The sequence below is a fragment of the Onychostoma macrolepis genome, chromosome 20 (assembly GCF_012432095.1).
Source record: "Onychostoma macrolepis isolate SWU-2019 chromosome 20, ASM1243209v1, whole genome shotgun sequence".
Taxonomy (NCBI): Eukaryota; Metazoa; Chordata; class Actinopteri; order Cypriniformes; family Cyprinidae; genus Onychostoma; species Onychostoma macrolepis.
This window is the reverse complement of record NC_081174.1, coordinates 1,790,500-1,809,296: the sequence shown is the minus strand read 5'-3', so window position 1 is coordinate 1,809,296 and position 18,797 is coordinate 1,790,500. Positions and strand designations below refer to the sequence as shown.

The following is an 18,797-nucleotide window of genomic DNA, read 5'->3' as shown; positions in this document are numbered from 1 at the left end:
TGTAAGCTTTTCCATATTCCAAGCTTGCCTGCTGCACTGGGGACATCACATGCATGTGCGAGTCGTGAGAATTATGAAAATAAATCTAGGAATTATTTGATTGTTAGATTTTAAATCAGCGGGGTTGAGGCATCAAAAGTAACTAAGTAACTAAGCTGATTTATGGAAAGTAACTGTAATATTATTACTGAAATCATATTAGTAATTAGTTACACTACTAGTTACTGTAAAAAGTAATATTATTACAGTAACTAAATTACTAGTAACTAGTTACTGCCCAACACTGGTTATGGTTAATTCATTTATTCACTATACTATTTATTACTAATGTCTCATTTCAGTTCTAGTTTGGCTCTAGTTTTGTATTTATTCCAGTTTATATGAAACGGTTCATGTAGCGTGGATTAAAATGTATATGTAGAGTAAATACTTTTCACTGAACATGTTAAAAATAAGTTTGAGAAAGTTGTCGGCGTCGTGGTGGTGACGCTGAAGGCGAGCGACCGTGGTGCTGTCGTTCGTTCGTTTATAGCCTAAGTTTAGCTTTTTAGTTCTGGCGCTTTTATTTCGGCTTCAAAATTCATCAAAGTTATATTATTTTGTGAAGATTATCTTGATGGACAAAACTAAAACAAAAAGTTTCATGAACTATGATTGAACTGATGAGTTTGACACCCCTGCTCTACGTGAATGAAGACAATAGTGTATGTTGTTCCACTCAATGTTAAGTCAGTGCAGTGATATGTTACTTATTATTGTTCACTGCTTTTATATGTAAACATGTGCTGTGCTAGCTACAGAACCTCTTTTAAATGTACAGCATAATTCAACATTAAACACTGACTGATCTTCACTCAAAAATACAGACTTGAATATACTGGAATCCACTCAATATAAATGAGCTGATGTAATTAAAAAGAACATTGACTAGGTTCAACTAAAGGTATGTCTGAAATTAAGAGAAAAATATTTAAGGCAAACACTTGCCCTAAAATATTGAATAAATACAATAAGATTTTTTTTCAGTGAAAAACAAGGCAGTCATGGTGTCAAATAAGTGTCTGTACAGAAATCCACTGCTTCAGAAACCATCATTTCATCCATTGTCCTGGTCAACAACAAGTAGTAAAGATAAACTGATTTGTTGTATTAAGATTCTTCCATGAGTGGTTATACATGCTTTCAATTTGAAATTAAAAGTTCAAGTAGAAAAATAAACAACACCACTGTGAGGAATACACCAAAAACTCCACTTACTAACTTACTGAAACAACTGCACAGATTAAGCAGCAGCTCTGGTTTCCCCACAGTCATACAGTGTAGACATGCATGAGTGAGTGAGAGAGAGAGAGAGAGTGTGTGTGTGTGTGTGTGTGTGTGTGTGTGTGTGTGTCTTGTGATGGACTGGCCATGTGTCCACGGTGCTTTGGCCCGAGACACTCTCACACGACCCTACAGAGGACGAGCGGTTTGAAAAGCAGATGGACAGATGAAGTAAGCAGCATTTCACCTTAAACTACCTAGTTCTCAAATCAAGACTCTCTTGAACAGCAGCTCGACCACGACCAGAGAGATAAACAGAGAGACAGACAGAAACACTGATAACTCCTGCACACACAAACACATCAGATGCCAATCTCCTCGCCCTGAACGTATAAGAAAAACTAGCAGGCGGCTTCAGTCAAGGAGAGACAATTCAAACTTCTCACTGTGCAACAGCAGACAGTGTGATCACGTTCTGAGCTGATGAAGAAGTGAACGCGTCTGAAATACTGCTGCTTTCACATGCATGTTAATCATTTGCTAACCCTCAAGTTGTTACAAACCTGTCTGAGTTTCTTTCTTCTGCTCAACACAAAGGATATTTTGAATAACGTGTGTGAATGGACAGCTGATGGTCCACAATGACGTCCAGTGTACTGGGAACCATTAACTGTTAGGTTACACACATTCTTCGAAATCTCTTCTCTTGTGTTCAGCAGAAGAAAGAAACGCATACAGGGTGCTGCCTTAGTAACAGCTTCAGCTTCCTTTTTTGAGAGTGTGTGATATATATATATATATATAACATCAATATCAGAACTTCTGATGAAATAGATCTTTTTATATTATGTTTTGATGTGATTGCTGTAATATGATTGATCCAAATCACTTATTCTATTGCAACACTGTTGTGATTGTTCAAAGTCTATGAACCTCGGTGCCAGCAGAAAACTCTCCCACAATGCTTGCAGCTGAAGGAGAGCAACTGCCTCAAAAACCCGCAAGCACCTTGCTGTCACTAGTGTATTTTTTGCATAAGACACAGTGACAGCATTTCTCACTGGCATGATCACTAGTTATCGGTTCTGCATGGAACTCAGTTCAAGTCCAACAAGCCTAGAAACTCCTGCATAAGTGAACACATAAACTCTTGTACAATGGAATATATGAACACATATACTGCTGAACACATAAGCATATGACATGAACTCCTATGCAAGTGTGCATGCTGTGTAAACTCTAGCAGTAAGAACTTGTGCACATGTAAACATGATGCATTCTGAACATCTGCAACGCTTTCAGGAAAATGTGAACTTCTGCACAAATCAACACGTGAACTCCTGCAGACACCGCACTGCACAAAACGCACGCATGTAAACATGACATCCAGCACAAGTGCATTTCTGAACACACGAACTGCTGAACAAATAAGCATAGAAACTCCTGCCCACACAAAAGTATGAACACATGAACTCCTGCACATAGCTGTGAAACATACATCACGTTGGTCTGGGGGTGGACCGTTTGAAGTGCGCCCATGAAAACAAAAACAATCACACAGGGGCCAGAGCAGAGATAACAGCACAATTCCCCCGATACATATGAACACCCTGCACACACACACTGACAGTAGAAGCGCGTAGAGTGAGTGAAACGCGTCCATCAATCGCGTGTGTCTTACCCGTCTTTACGCTTCGCTTTATAAACATGCCCGTATGTGCCGCGACCCACTTTACAACCTTCATATTCAAACAGATCTTCCACTCTCTCCCTCTCGGCGGCGAGCTTCGTTTTGAAGTCGTGGTCCATTTTAACCCATAAATATTTCTTAATTTACAATAAAATAAAATATTAATTATTACATGCATTAATTAAATGATCCGATCGTTTTATTACCCCACCATTTCCTTGTTTGGGATTTTGGTCGGCTCCGCTCAATGGTCACGTGTTCGATGACGTATGTTATTGTTGCCGATTGCCTTCTGGGAAATGTAGTGTACTCAGATCAATCCGCCGGTTTGAATTAACGACGGCAGGTCGTCTGTAAACTACAACGCGCAAATCGCGATGTGGACATCGTTGCATTCCCTTTCAAATTTTCCAGGTTGTTGGAATATTCAAACTTTGCATTAGCTGTCATTCCAACAGAAGTACGATAATAACTTGCGTCCTCAAAACGCTTAAAGTACTGTCACATGATGGTGTAAAATACACAAGCAAACCATCACTTTTCTTCAACAGACTAGTGAAAAAAAAACGGGGCCCAATAACCAGTTGCCTATGTACTGGCGCAGTGTTTATTCGCCTATACAAGGGCATTATATACAAGCTGTGCAGCTACATTCTGAACTCACATTTACGCAACCGCCAATTTGATTGACAACAGCTACAGCCAATCGTTGCTGACACGAGGGCGGCTTCTTGGCCGTGATTGGCAGCGATGAGGATGACGTCGGCGGGAAGGTAATAAAAGCTCCGCGCAGGCTGCCATTCTGCGCTTACACAGTATGGCCGGCGATATTAGCTAGCATTCGCCCACGGTATTCTCTGCAAAAGGGAAGACGGTAAAAAAAAACAAGGCAACTACATCTGGACTGCTCAAGGACTGTAACTAAGCTAATAAATTATAACAACCAACAAAGGACTAATTAATTGGGATTCCATCCGACGGTTTAATTTCTGTTGTTGGAGTCTGTTTGTCTCACGATGGAAGAGAGCAGTGCACACTTCTTCGAGGGGACCGAGAAGCTCTTGGAGGTGTGGTTCTCCCGACAAGACGAAACCAAAGGAACCGGGGATCTGCGCACTATCCCCAGGTGAGCGAATAAGTCCGAGCTGGGACTGGATTTAACCGAGCCAGATTTAACATGAGTCATTCGCGACAATCAGCGGCGCCCTGACGCTTAAATCATGCGTATAACGTGTCTAAACCGTTAAGAATGTCACACTGATAGTTCTGAAGGAACGAGAGCTGATGAATGACATGTGGCTCTGGCTCTGACACCCGAGGCGTGATCAGCAGTTTTGGCCATTTTTGACACCATCCCCCTTTACGCTCATTCATTTGAGCTGTCAGGACTGGAGCTGAACCTTTGAGCCCAATGAGCTCTTTTTCCATGTTTAAACTACTCCGAGTCGTTGTGAACAACACTAACAGCATGTTTAAGCAACGTCTCGATACGGGTTTTGATGTTAGCCTGGCCCTGTCCGCGTCTCTTAACATTGTCTGCCATTTTCCTGTCACTGGAGTCGTGGCTCGTTTCGAGTGCAGTTTTGCTGTATTTGGATCGGCCCTGAATCAGGTATTGGTGAGCTGTAGTGTGAGTGAATATTGATCGATTGATTAGCCAGTGGCTACAGCTAGCTGATATGGCGCCATAGCAAACACGCCTCCTGAAACAACACAGTCCTCTATCAGTGCTGGACTGCATCCGTACATATGAACGCATACTGGATGCTTTTGACTTGTCTTTTGTTGGCGTAGCTTTTTTAGTCATTTTTTATTTTATTTCCACAACGTCATAGGTAAAAAATAATCTATGAATATTTACAATTGCAGTTATGCTCCACGCGCTTTGATTGACTGCATGCAAGAGCTCTATTTTTGGGAAGGATCATGGCGGTTGATCCTGCGTCGCAGCCTCCATGTGAAAGTCACGCGCCTGCAGCGCACGTCGTAAGCTCCTCCCCCGTGCTGTGATTGGTCAGGAGTTCCGGTCGCTCATTGGTTGGTGTTATATTATGTGCGTAGACCGCTGCGGCGGCACGCGTGCGTCTCCTGCGGTCCTTGCTGAGCATCTGTGAGCTGAAGCGTTAATGCGGACAGAAAACAATATTTTACAACAACCTCAACGTCAAATGAACATTCAATAATCTCTTGTTTTGATGTCTAATATATAACGGAGTTATTACAAATGAAACGTATACATTTACATTTAGTTATTTAGCAGACGCTTTTATCCAAAGGGATTTACAAATGAGGACAATGGAAGCAATCAAAATCAATATGCAAGTCCTATAACAAGTATCAGCTTAAAACTTATTATGTAATAAATAAAAGGAAAACCAATAGAATAGAAAAAGAATAGAGCAAGCTAGTGTTAGGCCTTTTTGCTTTTGTTAACTGTGTAATAAATAAAAAGAAAACCGATAAAATACAAAAAGATTAGAAAAGCTAGTGTTATTTTTTTTTTTTTAAGAATAGAATTAGAGAGTGCTAGAGTTAGAGGGTCAAATAAAGATGGAAGAGATGTGATGTATAAGGTAAATAGGTTGTCCGTTAATTAACATGTTTAGTCGGCCGATACTAATATTCTCAAAATGTTGGTCTATTACTACAAAAAAAGTCCTGATTCCTGCTAACAACAAAAAACTACTGTGACACTACTAAAAAAGACACTGCAAATAACATCAGAGTAATGCCATTGCAGTTTCCAAAAACAAGACATTTAACAAGCCCGACTGATATATCATTTTGCCGATTTTATATTCTGTTGATGTATATACTGTATTTTAGCCTATTTTGTATTTTAGTACCGGCCAAAAGTTTAGAGACACAAATGGGAAGTGTCCAAACTTTTGACTGGTACTGTACTAGGGCTGTACGATTAATTGAGTGCGATTGTCATGCACATCTTGTCAGTAAAGCCGGTTCTGTGATTAGTAGTAAATCTCAATCACCTGCTTTCAGATGGAGCAGCATTTACTACACCGAGCCGTAGTTCTCTGACAAAAAATCACAGGCGATATAATCGTACGATTATTAAATCATTCGCGATAATGACAGCTGTTTGCTTCTTGGTGAACTATGGCTCTGCGTAGTAAATGCTGCTCCATCTGAAAGCATGTGAAAATACCACATTTAATAACGTTTTTACTCCAAACTCACTTCATAATGTCAGTCAAGTGTTTGAAATAAATCCTTCTGTGAGGTGATGTGGCTTCTTACACAGAATAAGGCACGGAACATATTTCATAGTAATCTAAACAGTGATGAAGGCAATGCTTTATACTTTATTATAAGGAAAATTATAATAAGAAAAACTCAGATAAACCATATATTGCTGTAGACCTGTATTTATTAGTCATGTTTAATTGAAAGCAGTTAAATCTTCTGTTTATTCAGCTACCATTATAGAGATTTCCTGGGTTTCTTCTGGACAATTAGAGATGGAGATTTACTACTAATCACCAATGTTCCCTCAAATTTTTCTTTCTTGCTGAGCAAAACTAAAGAGACCTTATTCAGCAAGGATGTGTTAAATGGATAAAATTTGATAGAAAAGACTTATATTGTTAGAAAAGATTTCTATTTTGAATAAATGCTGTTCTTTTTAACTTTTTATTAATCAGAGAATCAAAGAAAAAAGTAACAAGTTCCAAAAAAATATTAAGCAACAGTTTCACTGTTGTAAATCAGCATATTAGATCAGCAACACTGATAATAAATCAACATATTAAAATAATTTCTGAAGGATCATGTGACACTGAAGACTAGAGTAATGATGCTGAAAATTCAGCTTTGCTTTACAGGGATAAATTATATTTTAAAGTAGGCTATAGATATTAAAATAGGAAACCAATATTAGATATTGCAATACTATTTCAAAATATCACAGTTTTTTTGCTGTATTTTTTAAATAAATACAGCCTTGATGAGAAAGAGACTCCATTAAAAAACAAGGTCAATTATTTATTAGGTTTATAATATAGGCCTAACATAATATAATATAATATAATATCAAAACAAACTAAAGCATTTCAACTGATAGAATAGAAAACTGAAGCAAAATTTAAACTGAGATCTGTAAGTTAAATATTTTCAAAAAACCGAGAACATGTGAATTCTTATATAGTTATCTAATCGTCGCTATGAAGTACAGTTTGCACAATACACCTTTGTGTGATTGTAAATGTTTTATTACCGATCTGTGCCCATTTCCAGCACTTAATCAAGCCACTCTTCTTTAATACATGAGGACATTTTATTTCACATGTCATTGCGTTGGCTCTTGATTTGAGCTATTTCGTCCGCAACCATTGAAGTATTTGGCTTCTACAGCGACTCATTTGGCGCACATTGTTCTCTTTCTATGAAACCTATAGCGGCACCAGCTCTATAGCGGTTTGCCCGAGCATTGCAATAACTTTCCCAATTAATTTTTGCGTGTGCGCGGCACATTACTTCTTCTGCCGCGGCCACGTGTAGCTTAGAGGGAACATTGCTGATCACAGAACCGTGCTTCACTGAAAGATACACATGACAATCGCAGCGTCTGTCTAATCGCGATTATTTCGATTTCACTTCGATTTATCGTGCAGCCCTATACTGTACAATAAAATACACACAAAGAATATCGACCGATATATCGGTGTCTGACCTTTTTGACTCCATAATATCGGTATCGGCATCTGCCCCAAAAAACCCATATCGTTCGGGCTCTAATTGATATACTATGGATCTATTTGTGTACCTCTTTTCATAAGGTTCAGTACTATGCAATGTATTAATAACCTTAAGTCAGTTGCAGTCAGCCTTCCAGCTTATATAGAAAATAAGTGAGTAGAATATGAATGAGTGAGGTCTTCAGCGCTCCTCTGCGGTATAGTATCCTGCAGTAAAGTTTCTGAGAACTGAAAGCTAATCTCTGTGGTTACTCTGGGCACGGCTGTCAGATTGAATGATGAGGGCTATTAGTTTACTTCCGGGAAAGCATTAACACTCTCAGAGATACTAGAAAGAGGATCATTATAGTCTGAGCACAGCCAGTTCCCAAATAAGCGCAGCAGGCCGTGTAACCGCCCCTTATCTTCCTACAGCGTGAGGAAGTACTTTACTGTGCTCAAACCAGCCTTCATCTGGCGATTTAATTCACAACTAGCATTTTATGTGTCCCCGATACACACAATCAAATATTTTCACAGTTTTGTGTATTATTTGACCATTTCTGTTGGAGTGGAAGTGATGCACGATCAAAATATTTTGATTACCTTCATCTTAGTTTTCTTCTCATATTATGCCTCCTTAAAGTGCATTTAATATAGTGCACTAATAATATTAAAATTAACATTTTTGATTTATGCTTTTATATAGTTTAGATTATAATAATGAAGAAAAAAAAGACTACATTTATAGTTAATAACATACCACCAATGGGGCATTAGTACCTGTAGTTGAAGAAGCACTAATACATTATGTATGGTTAATGAGAGGAAACCTCGAGCTGTGCATTACTAGAGGCTCGCATTACTTTCTTCTTTGGTGTAATCTGGAAACGGTTTGACTTTGTCAGGTTGTGTGACTACTGAATCAGTTTTTTAAGATGACTTGCATATCACACATCTTTATCGTCATCAAGATTGAGTCATCTCGTCCAAGATATTTATTTGACAAGGTAACAAGTATAGTCCATATGTGAAACCCAGGAGACTCGCTCAAAAGAGATTATTGGGTCTTTTGAATAAATTTGAGTGGGGTAAATTTAAGCAAATTTGTTTTTCTTGGGAGTCGATCACAACTTTCTGCAGTCAAGTGTTTGTATAATGAAACCAAACTATAAATATAGGCAGATAAATATAGGCAGAATTGTCAAAATTTATAGCGTTATTGTAAAATAAACCCTAATTTTATTCATGATTTTGATTGCCATCCCCTTGCAACAAACAGGCCACCTGAGCTTGTGCCAAATGTGTGAAATTTGAGAGCTCCACGACACGAGTTCAACAGAGCCAGCAGCTGTGTGTGCCACCATTGCCGCAGAGCAAATGACCTCAGAGACGCAACACGACATCCATGCAATGCTCGTTTCTGCTCTATAATTAATCAGTTATTTATTCTTTCCAGAAAATGTGACTGTCTAATTTTGCCTCGTTGGAAATGTTTGCCATTGTTCCAGTGTTTGGAAAGTGTTATTTTTCAAATAAGCAGCAGTACTCAGATTCATGTAGAAAATAATAGAATCATGTTTCCTAATATTAATTGAGGTCTTAATGTTTCTCTCTCTCTCTCTCTCTCTCTCTCTGTGCATTTTCAGATTTGAGTGGGACAAACTTCTGGAGAATGTGCATTGTTTGATTATAAGTGTGACAAAGTCTGACAAGCAGGAAGCTTATATACTCAGGTGAGCTATTGATTCATCTGTCTGTCCGTGCCCTGAGCGCAGAGGACAGGATTGTGATGACGCTGTAATCCTTCATCCCGCTTCAGAGCTGCTGTTCCTTCAGACACCTCAAAATCAACAGCAAATTAAGATTTAATTCGCACCACTGAGAAATGGAATCACACCCAGTGCCTTGGGTTATTTGTAGCAACATTACAGCCCAAACTGATTTAAAGATAAATTGTGAATGTTGCGTAATTCGGAAACGCGGCTTAAAGGAGTTAGATAAGTTGCAAATGTCATTTCATGTTGTTTTTTAAAATTAAATACAGGTGTGAAAGCTCAAATGAAACATTTATTCTACACTTTATTTTAAGGTGTCCTTGTTAGAGTGTAATTATGCATTTTATTACTAAGGAATATTAATTAACTACTTGTACTTACTGTATGGTTAGGGTTTGGCTTAGGGTTACTTGCATGTAATTATGCATAATTTGTTGTTATTATAATTGTAAGTATATGTAACGTGTAACAAGGACACCATACAACATTTTACTGGCTCATTGCTGGGTAGCAAAACCTTGGCGTGCCTGCGAGTCCTGAATGTTTATCACGCGACTGATGCATTATTAATGTGCTGATACTGTTTGCACACTGACCTTACTCTGATAAGTACACAGTAGCGTTTCAGCTTAGAGATACTCACAAGCCGATAAGACTAATATGAAAGGCATCTGTGTGACTTTCACAGTCGTGGGGGCAAATGATTCAGACTACTTGTAAACGCGTCCTGCTAAGGATGACGCTAAGCCATTTATTTGGTCTGTGAGGTGAAGGGTCAAAGGGGGAACTCGGGTCAAAGCTATTCATAGCTGTCTGGAGAGAAAAAGCTGGATGGATTTTTACTTTTTTATTGACAGTTCTTCTAAAATGGCTTTAAAGTTCCTCAAAGTTCAAACAAGGAAGAATATTTGGTAACACTTTATTTTATGGACTCTTAACTAGTTGCTTATTAGCATGCATATTACTGGAATATTAACCATTTATTAGTAGTAATTAAGCACATATTAATGCCTTATTCTACATGACCTAGTCCTACCCAATACCTAAACTTAACAGCTACCTTGCTAACTATTAATAAGCAGCAAATTAGGAATTTATTGAGGGAAAAGTCGTAGTTAATAGTGAATAAGTGTTACATATTCTAAAGTGTTACTGAATATTTAATCAGTAGCATTATTTTTATTTAGCTTTATAGCAATGCTTGCGACGCAGTGGCTTCTGTAGACACGCAGTCGAAAATGCTTCAAAGTTTTGAACTCATTTATTAAAACGGACAGTTCAAGAGAACTCATTCCTAAAACTTAACTCTGAAAGCGTTTTTGTTGTCATGATTAGTAATGGAATGAGTGAGTATGGGGAAAAATGCAACAAAGTCATTGATTTTCACAATGTAGATTCATTTTATATTAGCAAAAAGTATTGTGAAATATTGTGAATGCTCCACTTTGCTGTAACAGTGAGCCATAATTGAAAGGATTAACCACTCCTTCGTGATTTTTTTTCTCTCTCTCTCTCTCTCTCACTCTCCTAGTGAGAGTAGCATGTTTGTCTCCAAGAGACGTTTCATTTTGAAGACATGCGGAACCACCCTCTTACTGCAGGCACTGGTGCCACTGCTGGAACTGGCTCGTGAGTACTGCGGCTTTGATGCCATCGAGGTACGACACACACAAACACACACACACACACACACACACACACACACACAGGTTCATGTTTAGGGAAGAATTAATGGCACATCATCTCCAACCGCAGTAAAGCGAGATATGATAACATTAAAAGCTCCGTCCGAGACATGTCAGGTTTATGAGTTCACGTGAGTTGGTGCGCTTCAGATGAGTCCGTTTACATGTGATGTCATAGCTTAATCATTGGCAGTTTTCAGCACAAAAAGTCCTTATGAAAATGTGACTTGATCGTCTCATTTTCTTTTCCAGAATTTCTTCTATTCTCGTAAAAATTTTATGAAGCCCACCCATCAAGAGTTCCCTCACCGCAACTTCCAGGAGGAAGTCGAGTTCCTCAGCCAGATTTTTCCAAGTATGCTTTCACACCTGCAAAAATGAGATGCAACAAATGATATTGTCATAAAATGGTAATACTGTTGTCTGATTAAAAGGGGTATTTTATTTTATTTTTGTCATGCACAGATGGAGCAGCCTACTGTATGGGACGTCTGAACTCAGACTGCTGGTGAGCTGTTTTACTTCATCTGGACTTAAAGGGGTCATATGATGCTATTTCAAAGATCATTATTTTGGATCGGAAATATAACGCCCCTTTCCATAATTGCGAGCTTCAGCTTTCAAAATAAATATCAAGACAGTTAATAATGTCGTTAGTTTTACCATCAGTTCAAGCCCGAGAGGGGAACAGAGTCGCGTGACCGACGCAGTGATGATGCTCGTATGTGTTTGTAGTACACAAGCTGCGGTTAAGACAGCTGACGTGCTGTGATTTCTGACGGGCTGTTCACTCTGCTGTGATGTGACCCTGTTCCCATCTCACACACGACGCGTTACTCTACGCTGCGCAAAACTCTGCATTTGAACAGTCAATAGCAAATACTTAAACTAATAACAAAACATACTTACAGTCGCTGATTCAGAATGTCAGGAATTGACCCTTTTTTTTTTTTTTTTTTTTTTTTAGAAATAGGCTTTGTGCATAGCCAGCCTTGTACTCTCCAAGGTTCACTAAACTGTCGTCCATAAAATGCGTTGCACAAATTCGAACATTTGGGTTGTAAACTAATCTTAAGAATGATTCTTTCAGAAGGCCAAATAAAGTGCTTTTGCTTTCGCACAGAAACACACAGCGTCTCCCTGACATGCCTGCATCAACACTACTGCGGTTACTGAAACCATGCCGCCTTTCTTTGCGTGCATTTGGGCGGCATTACGCAAATATTTCCACGTCGTGACGTAGACATGTTGGGGGCGTGTTTGAATGAGGCGTTTTAGCCCGGTCTGGATCAGCCTTCTCTTTTAGACAGAATAAATCCTTTTGTGGGTGACTTTGAGCTTTGTAACTCTGCAGATCTTATACATGCACAAACAGCTACATAACACACTAAAGAAAAGGAAAACAAGAAATCACATCATATGACCCCCGTTAACACAATCTGTCTGACTTCAGATAAACCATCATTAGAAAATCTTAGATGTTGCATATGCATCAGAATTTTACAATAAGGCCAGATTTTAACATTGGATAGTCTGGTTTGTTTTATGGGATCGTTTCACAAATGATTATATACAACTGTTCCAAATCAAACTGTTTTTAATTATTTAGTTTTTTGGGAAAATAAGACACATCATCTGAAGTCCATTTACGTGGTGTTCTTCTCCGTTCTGTCCTGAAGGTATTTGTTTACGCTGGAGCTGCCGGAATTCTGGGAGAACAAGCAGGCGGACCAGACACTAGAAGTTCTGATGAGTGACCTCGACCCAGCTGTGATGGACCAGTTCTACATGAAAGACGGTGTTTCTGCTAATGATGTCACTCGTGTACGATTCGTCCTCTATGCTTCTGCTCTGTAGTGTCATTTGTGCTCTTATTGCTGTATGCTGGTCCATTTACTTGTAACAGAATGTACCATTTAGTACTTTATGGACTACAGTTCATGGATGCACACCACAGTATTTTTATTTATTTTTGTGAGATGTCTTTAAGGTTATCTGTGGTGTCTTCACAGATGAGTGGAATTCGTGACCTGATTCCAGGTTCAGTGATTGATGCCACAATGTTCAACCCTTGTGGATACTCCATGAATGGAATGAAAACGGATGTAAGGAGACATTTAAGGCTGCATGTTTTTTTGAGAAAGTTGCTCTGTGTTCTGCAGCGTGATTGAGATTGGTTGTCTTTCTAGGGAACTTACTGGACGATTCACATCACCCCCGAACCAGAGTTCTCCTATGTCAGCTTTGAAACCAACCTCTCCCAGACGTCTTATGACGAGCTTATCCGCAAAGTCGTGGATGTCTTCAAACCAGGGAAATTTGTGACAACGCTTTTTGTCAATCAGGTACATTGTTACACAACTAATCAACAAATAATTCATTTTTAAACGGGTACTTCCACAACTTTTTCCTCATTGCTTTTAGGTTACACTTTATTTTATTGTGTCCTTGTTAATATAATCCAGCACTTAAATGTGTAATTACACTAACTAACTACATGTACTTACTGTATGATTAGGGTTTGTCTTAGGGTTACTTGCATGTAATTATGCATAATTAAGTGGTATTATAATTGTAAGTACATGTAAGCTGCGGCTGTCTGTCATCCAATGTTTTTTTTTTTTTTCATAAAAAAAAAAAAAAACCTGTATCGGTGCATCCCTAGTTTGTATGTCACAAGCTTCAAACCAGAATTTTTTTTTTTTTTTTTTTGGCATGCGAACACTGCACACACATTGAGAGTTTCCTGCTGTTTGCGCATAACCATTCTCCTACACGGTTTCTTTATTTGTTTTAAACAGCAGAATTAATATTTATCCATTTCTGGTCATAATTTGGTGAAAACGAGCATATAAGCCGCGGTGTTGTGCTGCTTCTATTTATCACGCAGTAAAAATGCCTCTCCTCGCGCCAAAACCAGTCGCCTGTAGATGAGAATCCGAAATAAAGGACTGGTGGGACGTTGTGCTGCTCCACTTCACAGTTGCAGAGTAAAAGGAGAGTTTAATAATGATGGGACATGCATTGATACAACTATACAACTTTATACAAATGGAAGAACCACTCGTTCTGCACGTCATACATTACGCTATTTTTACGTCATTGCACACGCACAGTCATTACAGTTTCGGTTTTCAGTTCGATCAAGCGTTTACATGCGCTCTCAATCATATTAAAGGAATGAACCACCCCTTTCAATCCAGTCAAAATTTTGTTCGGATCGATTAATGTTTGCATGAAGGTTTTCAGTCCGATTGAGGCGTCAATCTGATTACAAACGGATTATTTGGTTGTATGTAAACGTAGCCACTGTGATTTGGAGTAATCAAACTGGTAACACTTTAGAATAGGGAAAAGTTCTCAGTTCTCATGCCTATTATTAACATATTGGCTGTTTATTAGTACTTATAAAGCACATATTCTGTATGATCATATTCTGCATCCCTAATTCTACCCAATACCTAAACTGAACAACTACCGCACTAACTATTAATAAGAAGCAACTTAGGAGTTTGAGGCAAAAGTCATAGTTAATGGTTTGTTAATAGCGAGAATTGGACCTTAAAATAAAGTGTGACCATCAAACTCATTCTTCTCATTTATCTGCTTCCCAACAGAGCTCCAAATGTCGCAGCGTTTTCTCTTCGGCTCAGAAGCTGGAGGGTTACCGCCTCTTGGACCGCCAGTTGGCCCACTTCAACGACTACAACTTCGTCTTTACCAGTTACACCAAGAATCGCCAGCAGAAGCAGAGCTGAACCTCCGAAATGAAGAAGCGTAAAAAGAAATCCTGCCGCCGTGAGGAACAACTCGGCGGCCGGTGTAGTCTTGTAGCGGAGAGGCGGTGTTTGTGCGTGGAGTCTTCTGGCTGTAGATCTTCCCTGAGTTTACCATTTATGCATTCTTGTACCTATGACGTAGATATCGTGCATGAAAGCTCTTCTCGTGTCTCTGTAGATATTCTAGCCCATTCTTGCTGTGATCTTGAAGTGCATGTAGAGTTCTTGAACGTGGTGGTGTGTGTGAGGCATGTCACACCATCCCGGTACATGCAATGCTCCCTTCCCTTCCTGCAAGTGTCCCCTCGCATCCCCCACAGACAGGGTTTCCGACCTCACTAGGCAAGGACCCTGACGTGCTCAGATCCGTCTCGTCTCCAGACCCAGTCCAGAAGCGATGTCTTTCGCGATACACTCCAGTGTTTTGTACGAGTTCATCGGTGTGCGGAAAGGTGTTTTTGGGGGGTTTGACTTACTTTTCTTTTCATTTCATTTAATACACGTGGCGTTGGTTATTTAAATCGCTCAGTATGTGTTCAGCTCGACTGTGTAGCTAGCTAACTACTCTGACAGTGTGAAGAAGTCCTGAAAACAAACTTTAAATATTCCTCGTTTATCTTATTTCATTTCACCCTGCAGGCAGCTGTCTTTATTCGGTGTACTAGAGAAGTGAGCGTTTTAGAAGTTGAGTAACTTAACTGTCACCTTCGATGTCGACAGCCTGCTCTTCTTTTAGGGACTGTTTTGGAAAACAGTGCTTGTTTCAATAATACGCTAGTTAGATGGTTAGCATTAAGCTGAACTAGGTACAGGTTAAAAATACGCACGATTCTTATGATTCCCTTCATCAGCTTTACAGGTGGTCAATTTATTCAAAATATACAGAGAAGTGAATGTTACTTAACTGTTGCCTTAAGTCTCAACAGCATATACTCTGCAATATATAACCATTGTGGTGAAAGTCAGCTGTTGTCTTCCTTTCCTCAAAATCAAATGACATTTAACATGAATGTATTAAAAGAAAAAAAAAACATTAGTTAGTTGAAGGGTGACAATATGTTCTATAAAAAGAAGTAAGAATGAATTTTTCTGAATAATGTAGCAAGTGCAGAAGAGGCCTGTGTGGGAGAAAGAGGGAATGGTGTTCTTTGCCTTCCGTCCGTCGTTTGTGTCATTGTGAAGGACCCTGGGGCTGTCCAGCGCTGAGCCTGCTCAATGCAGGCCTCTGAATTGAAACGGTTGGACAGACACTTTGCTTTAGTGTGCCGATCGCACAGCAAAGCATTTTTCTTTTTCTAAACAAAATGAGTTCTCTCTCTTTTTCTCTACAGAAGCCGGTGAGCACACAATAGGCGCGCACGGATCTGAGCATGTCAGGGCTGACCCGGATCATTCCACACCCCACGCCTGCATAAAGTGCAGTTTTATTAATTTTTTTTTTTTTTTTGCCCCTGCCAAGCAGACTTTATTTTAATTTTTTTGCAGTAGATTTGTACACCCCTCCAGGTCATGCCCTCTTTGTGCATTGAGAAAAAAAGGGGTTTTTTTTGTTTTTTTTCCCACAAGTGCTATTGCATGCGACTAGCGTGTAGCAGGATGTTTTCCGTGCAGTGTCTCCGCTTCAGCCCTTTGTACCGTGTTTAATTTCTGTTCGTACGACGTAACAAACTTTGTTCATAGGTCCTGAGTGTGATGAGCGGTGGGTGTGGTTTTATTTTGACCCTCCCCGTGCTGACGGAGAAGCTGAGTTACGCAGCTGGTGTAGTTGTGAGGAGGATGATGTTTTTGTTATGTCTCCTTCGTAGTGGCAGATCGGTTTGTGAAATCTTCTTTGCTAGAAGGTCCTGCCACTGAGAGAAATCTGAAAATGGCAGGTGTCCCTACAGAACACCAATCTAGTAACGAATGTGTCTTAAATGCAACTCTGCCGTCTGAAAGGTCAAAGGGCAGCTGGATGTTTACAGTAGTAGTTCGGAGGAAAAAAACAAAGCAATTGAATTTAATTTAATGGACAATGTAGGTGTCAGACGTGGACCACTGTTAGGAGAAATAACATGAGCATGATCGCATATCACACCTAGCGTTTTTCCAGTGAAGTGGTGGTTTCAAACATTTTTCTGGTCTTTCTATGTGGGATTTATACAGTATACAAGAGTGCAGGGGGGGCATTGATGTTGCGGACCAAGTATATCTATATACTATTTTATTTTAATTTTTTTCCCTTTTCTGACCCTGTTCTGAGGTGGGGAGTGACCTTTTCAGATGACTTGGACCTTTTTTTCCTCTTTCTTACTAGTTCTTCCCAGCCAGTGTTGGTTGGTAAGGAAACTACAGAAAGGATTTTCACAGGAAGTTGGGAAGAGGAAACTTTGCTGTTCCAATTCTCTTGCTATTTCCTTGGTTGGTCAAGATGTGCTAAATATATCTGTACTAAGAGCTTGATGCTTTCAATAAAGTTCATAACCATCAGCTGTGTACTTGTGATTTATTTATAGAGTTTTTATTCATTGCCTAGAATGCACTGCTGTATATCAGTAGGATACTTGGCTGGGTTAAGTGCATTCAAAATGAAGATGTCATGTTTTATTGTATTGTACATAATGTAGGTTTATAGACGGGGCTTAGCTTAAGTCAAGTCACCTTTATTTATATAGCGCTTTTAACAATACAGATTGTGTCAAAGCAACTTTCCAATATCAGAATAGGGAAATGGTGTCAATGTAAAATAAGACTAAACACTCGATTTTCAGTTAAAGGCATTTCATTATTGAATTTAATTATGTCATTGTCTAGCTCAGTTTAGTTTAGTTTAAATAGTATCTGTGCAATTATGTAGACCAGGGATCCACTTTCCTGCAGAGTTTAGCTCTAACCCTAATCAAATCATCAGAGTCTTCAAGAGCATTAGAAAATCACAGACAGGTGAGTTTGATCAGGGTTGGAGCTAAACTCTGCAGCGGATTGACCCTTCAGGGAAAGATTTGAGGAACCCTGATGTAGACGATATCGCTGGAAATTAAGTGTCCCCAACTGAGCAAGCCAGAGGCGACAGCGGCAAGGAACCAAAACTCCCTCTGAGACAGAATGGAGAAAAAAACCTTGGGAGAAACCAGGCTCAGTCGGGGGTCAGTTCTCCTCTGACCAGACGAACCAGCAGTTCAATTCCAGCTGCAGCAAAGTCAGACTGTGTAAAGGACTCATTTGTAGTTGATCTTAAGCCAGGACTAGGCCTTAGTTCAATTTAAGCAGCTTTTACAAAAATGCCTTAGAAAACATTACAGGTGTGCATCTTGACAGAACAATGGCACTGAAAAATGTTAAGATATGTCAGAGCAAGATATTTTCAGTTGAGATGGCTAAAACATGAATTTTAGACTTGGACTAGCTTAAGACGTGTGCCCCTGGTTTCACAGACGAGGCTTAAGTCATAATTCACCCTTAAATTCATAAAGGCCTTAAAGTCTCAAATCAGAGCGGAAAGTCATTGTATAAAATTATGCATGCACTGTAATAAATATATATGAGTATGTTTGTTTTTTCTGAGTAGAAATGTCTAAACCACCTTAAATCAAGATACATTTACATAAGTCTTGTTTTCTGAATTAGACGAGTTTACACTTAAACGAACAAATAAATGTCATTGTCTAAGAACTTTTCCCTTCTTTTTTGAGCCTCATAAAAGACTTATTTTGCATCTGAAATAAATGCATCTTGATTTAAGAATCTTTAGACATTTGCACTGGAAATGAAAAAGGAAACTTTTTTTTTTTGCAGTTTGACACTAGTAAAAGTGTAAAAATGCAGTAAAAGTTTTTTCCCCCTCCATATTCTAGTATTTTTTTTTTTTAATGTAAAACAATATTCCAGGTGCAATAATCTCTGCCAGGATTAGGTGAAGGTGCCTGCTG

General features: G+C 39.1%; 2 protein-coding genes across 12 annotated transcripts in view; one reads left to right on the top strand and one right to left on the bottom strand.

Annotated features, from left to right (window-relative positions):
- The window catches only part of cdk19 (cyclin dependent kinase 19), a 55,629-nt gene extending 46,384 nt beyond the window's left edge, over positions 1-9,245 (bottom strand). For 2 of the 10 annotated variants that reach the window (XR_009267730.1, XM_058756986.1), the window contains exon 1: positions 2,945-3,609. Coding sequence is in view for 2 of the 10 variants with exons in the window: in XM_058756986.1 (XP_058612969.1) it covers positions 2,945-3,072 (128 nt within the window). In the remaining 8 variants the exon portion in view is untranslated. The other 8 variants (XM_058756993.1, XM_058756994.1, XM_058756988.1 and 5 more) reach the window with 5 other exon arrangements.
- amd1 (adenosylmethionine decarboxylase 1) overlaps positions 1-17,358 on the top strand; it is a 47,196-nt gene extending 29,838 nt beyond the window's left edge. Inside the window, exons 1-9 of one of the 2 annotated variants that reach the window (XM_058756996.1) lie at positions 3,774-4,079; positions 9,297-9,383; positions 10,957-11,083; positions 11,363-11,465; positions 11,576-11,618; positions 12,790-12,934; positions 13,123-13,215; positions 13,300-13,455; positions 14,728-17,358. In XM_058756996.1, the coding sequence (XP_058612979.1) occupies positions 3,970-4,079; positions 9,297-9,383; positions 10,957-11,083; positions 11,363-11,465; positions 11,576-11,618; positions 12,790-12,934; positions 13,123-13,215; positions 13,300-13,455; positions 14,728-14,868 (1,005 nt within the window). In that variant the 5' untranslated portion in view covers positions 3,774-3,969 and the 3' untranslated portion in view covers positions 14,869-17,358. Of the gene's footprint in view, positions 1-3,773; positions 4,080-9,296; positions 9,384-10,956; positions 11,084-11,362; positions 11,466-11,575; positions 11,619-12,789; positions 12,935-13,122; positions 13,216-13,299; positions 13,456-14,727 lie in introns of those variants that run through there. The other variant, XM_058756997.1, reaches the window with a different exon arrangement.
- The last annotated feature ends 1,439 nt before the right edge of the window (positions 17,359-18,797 follow it).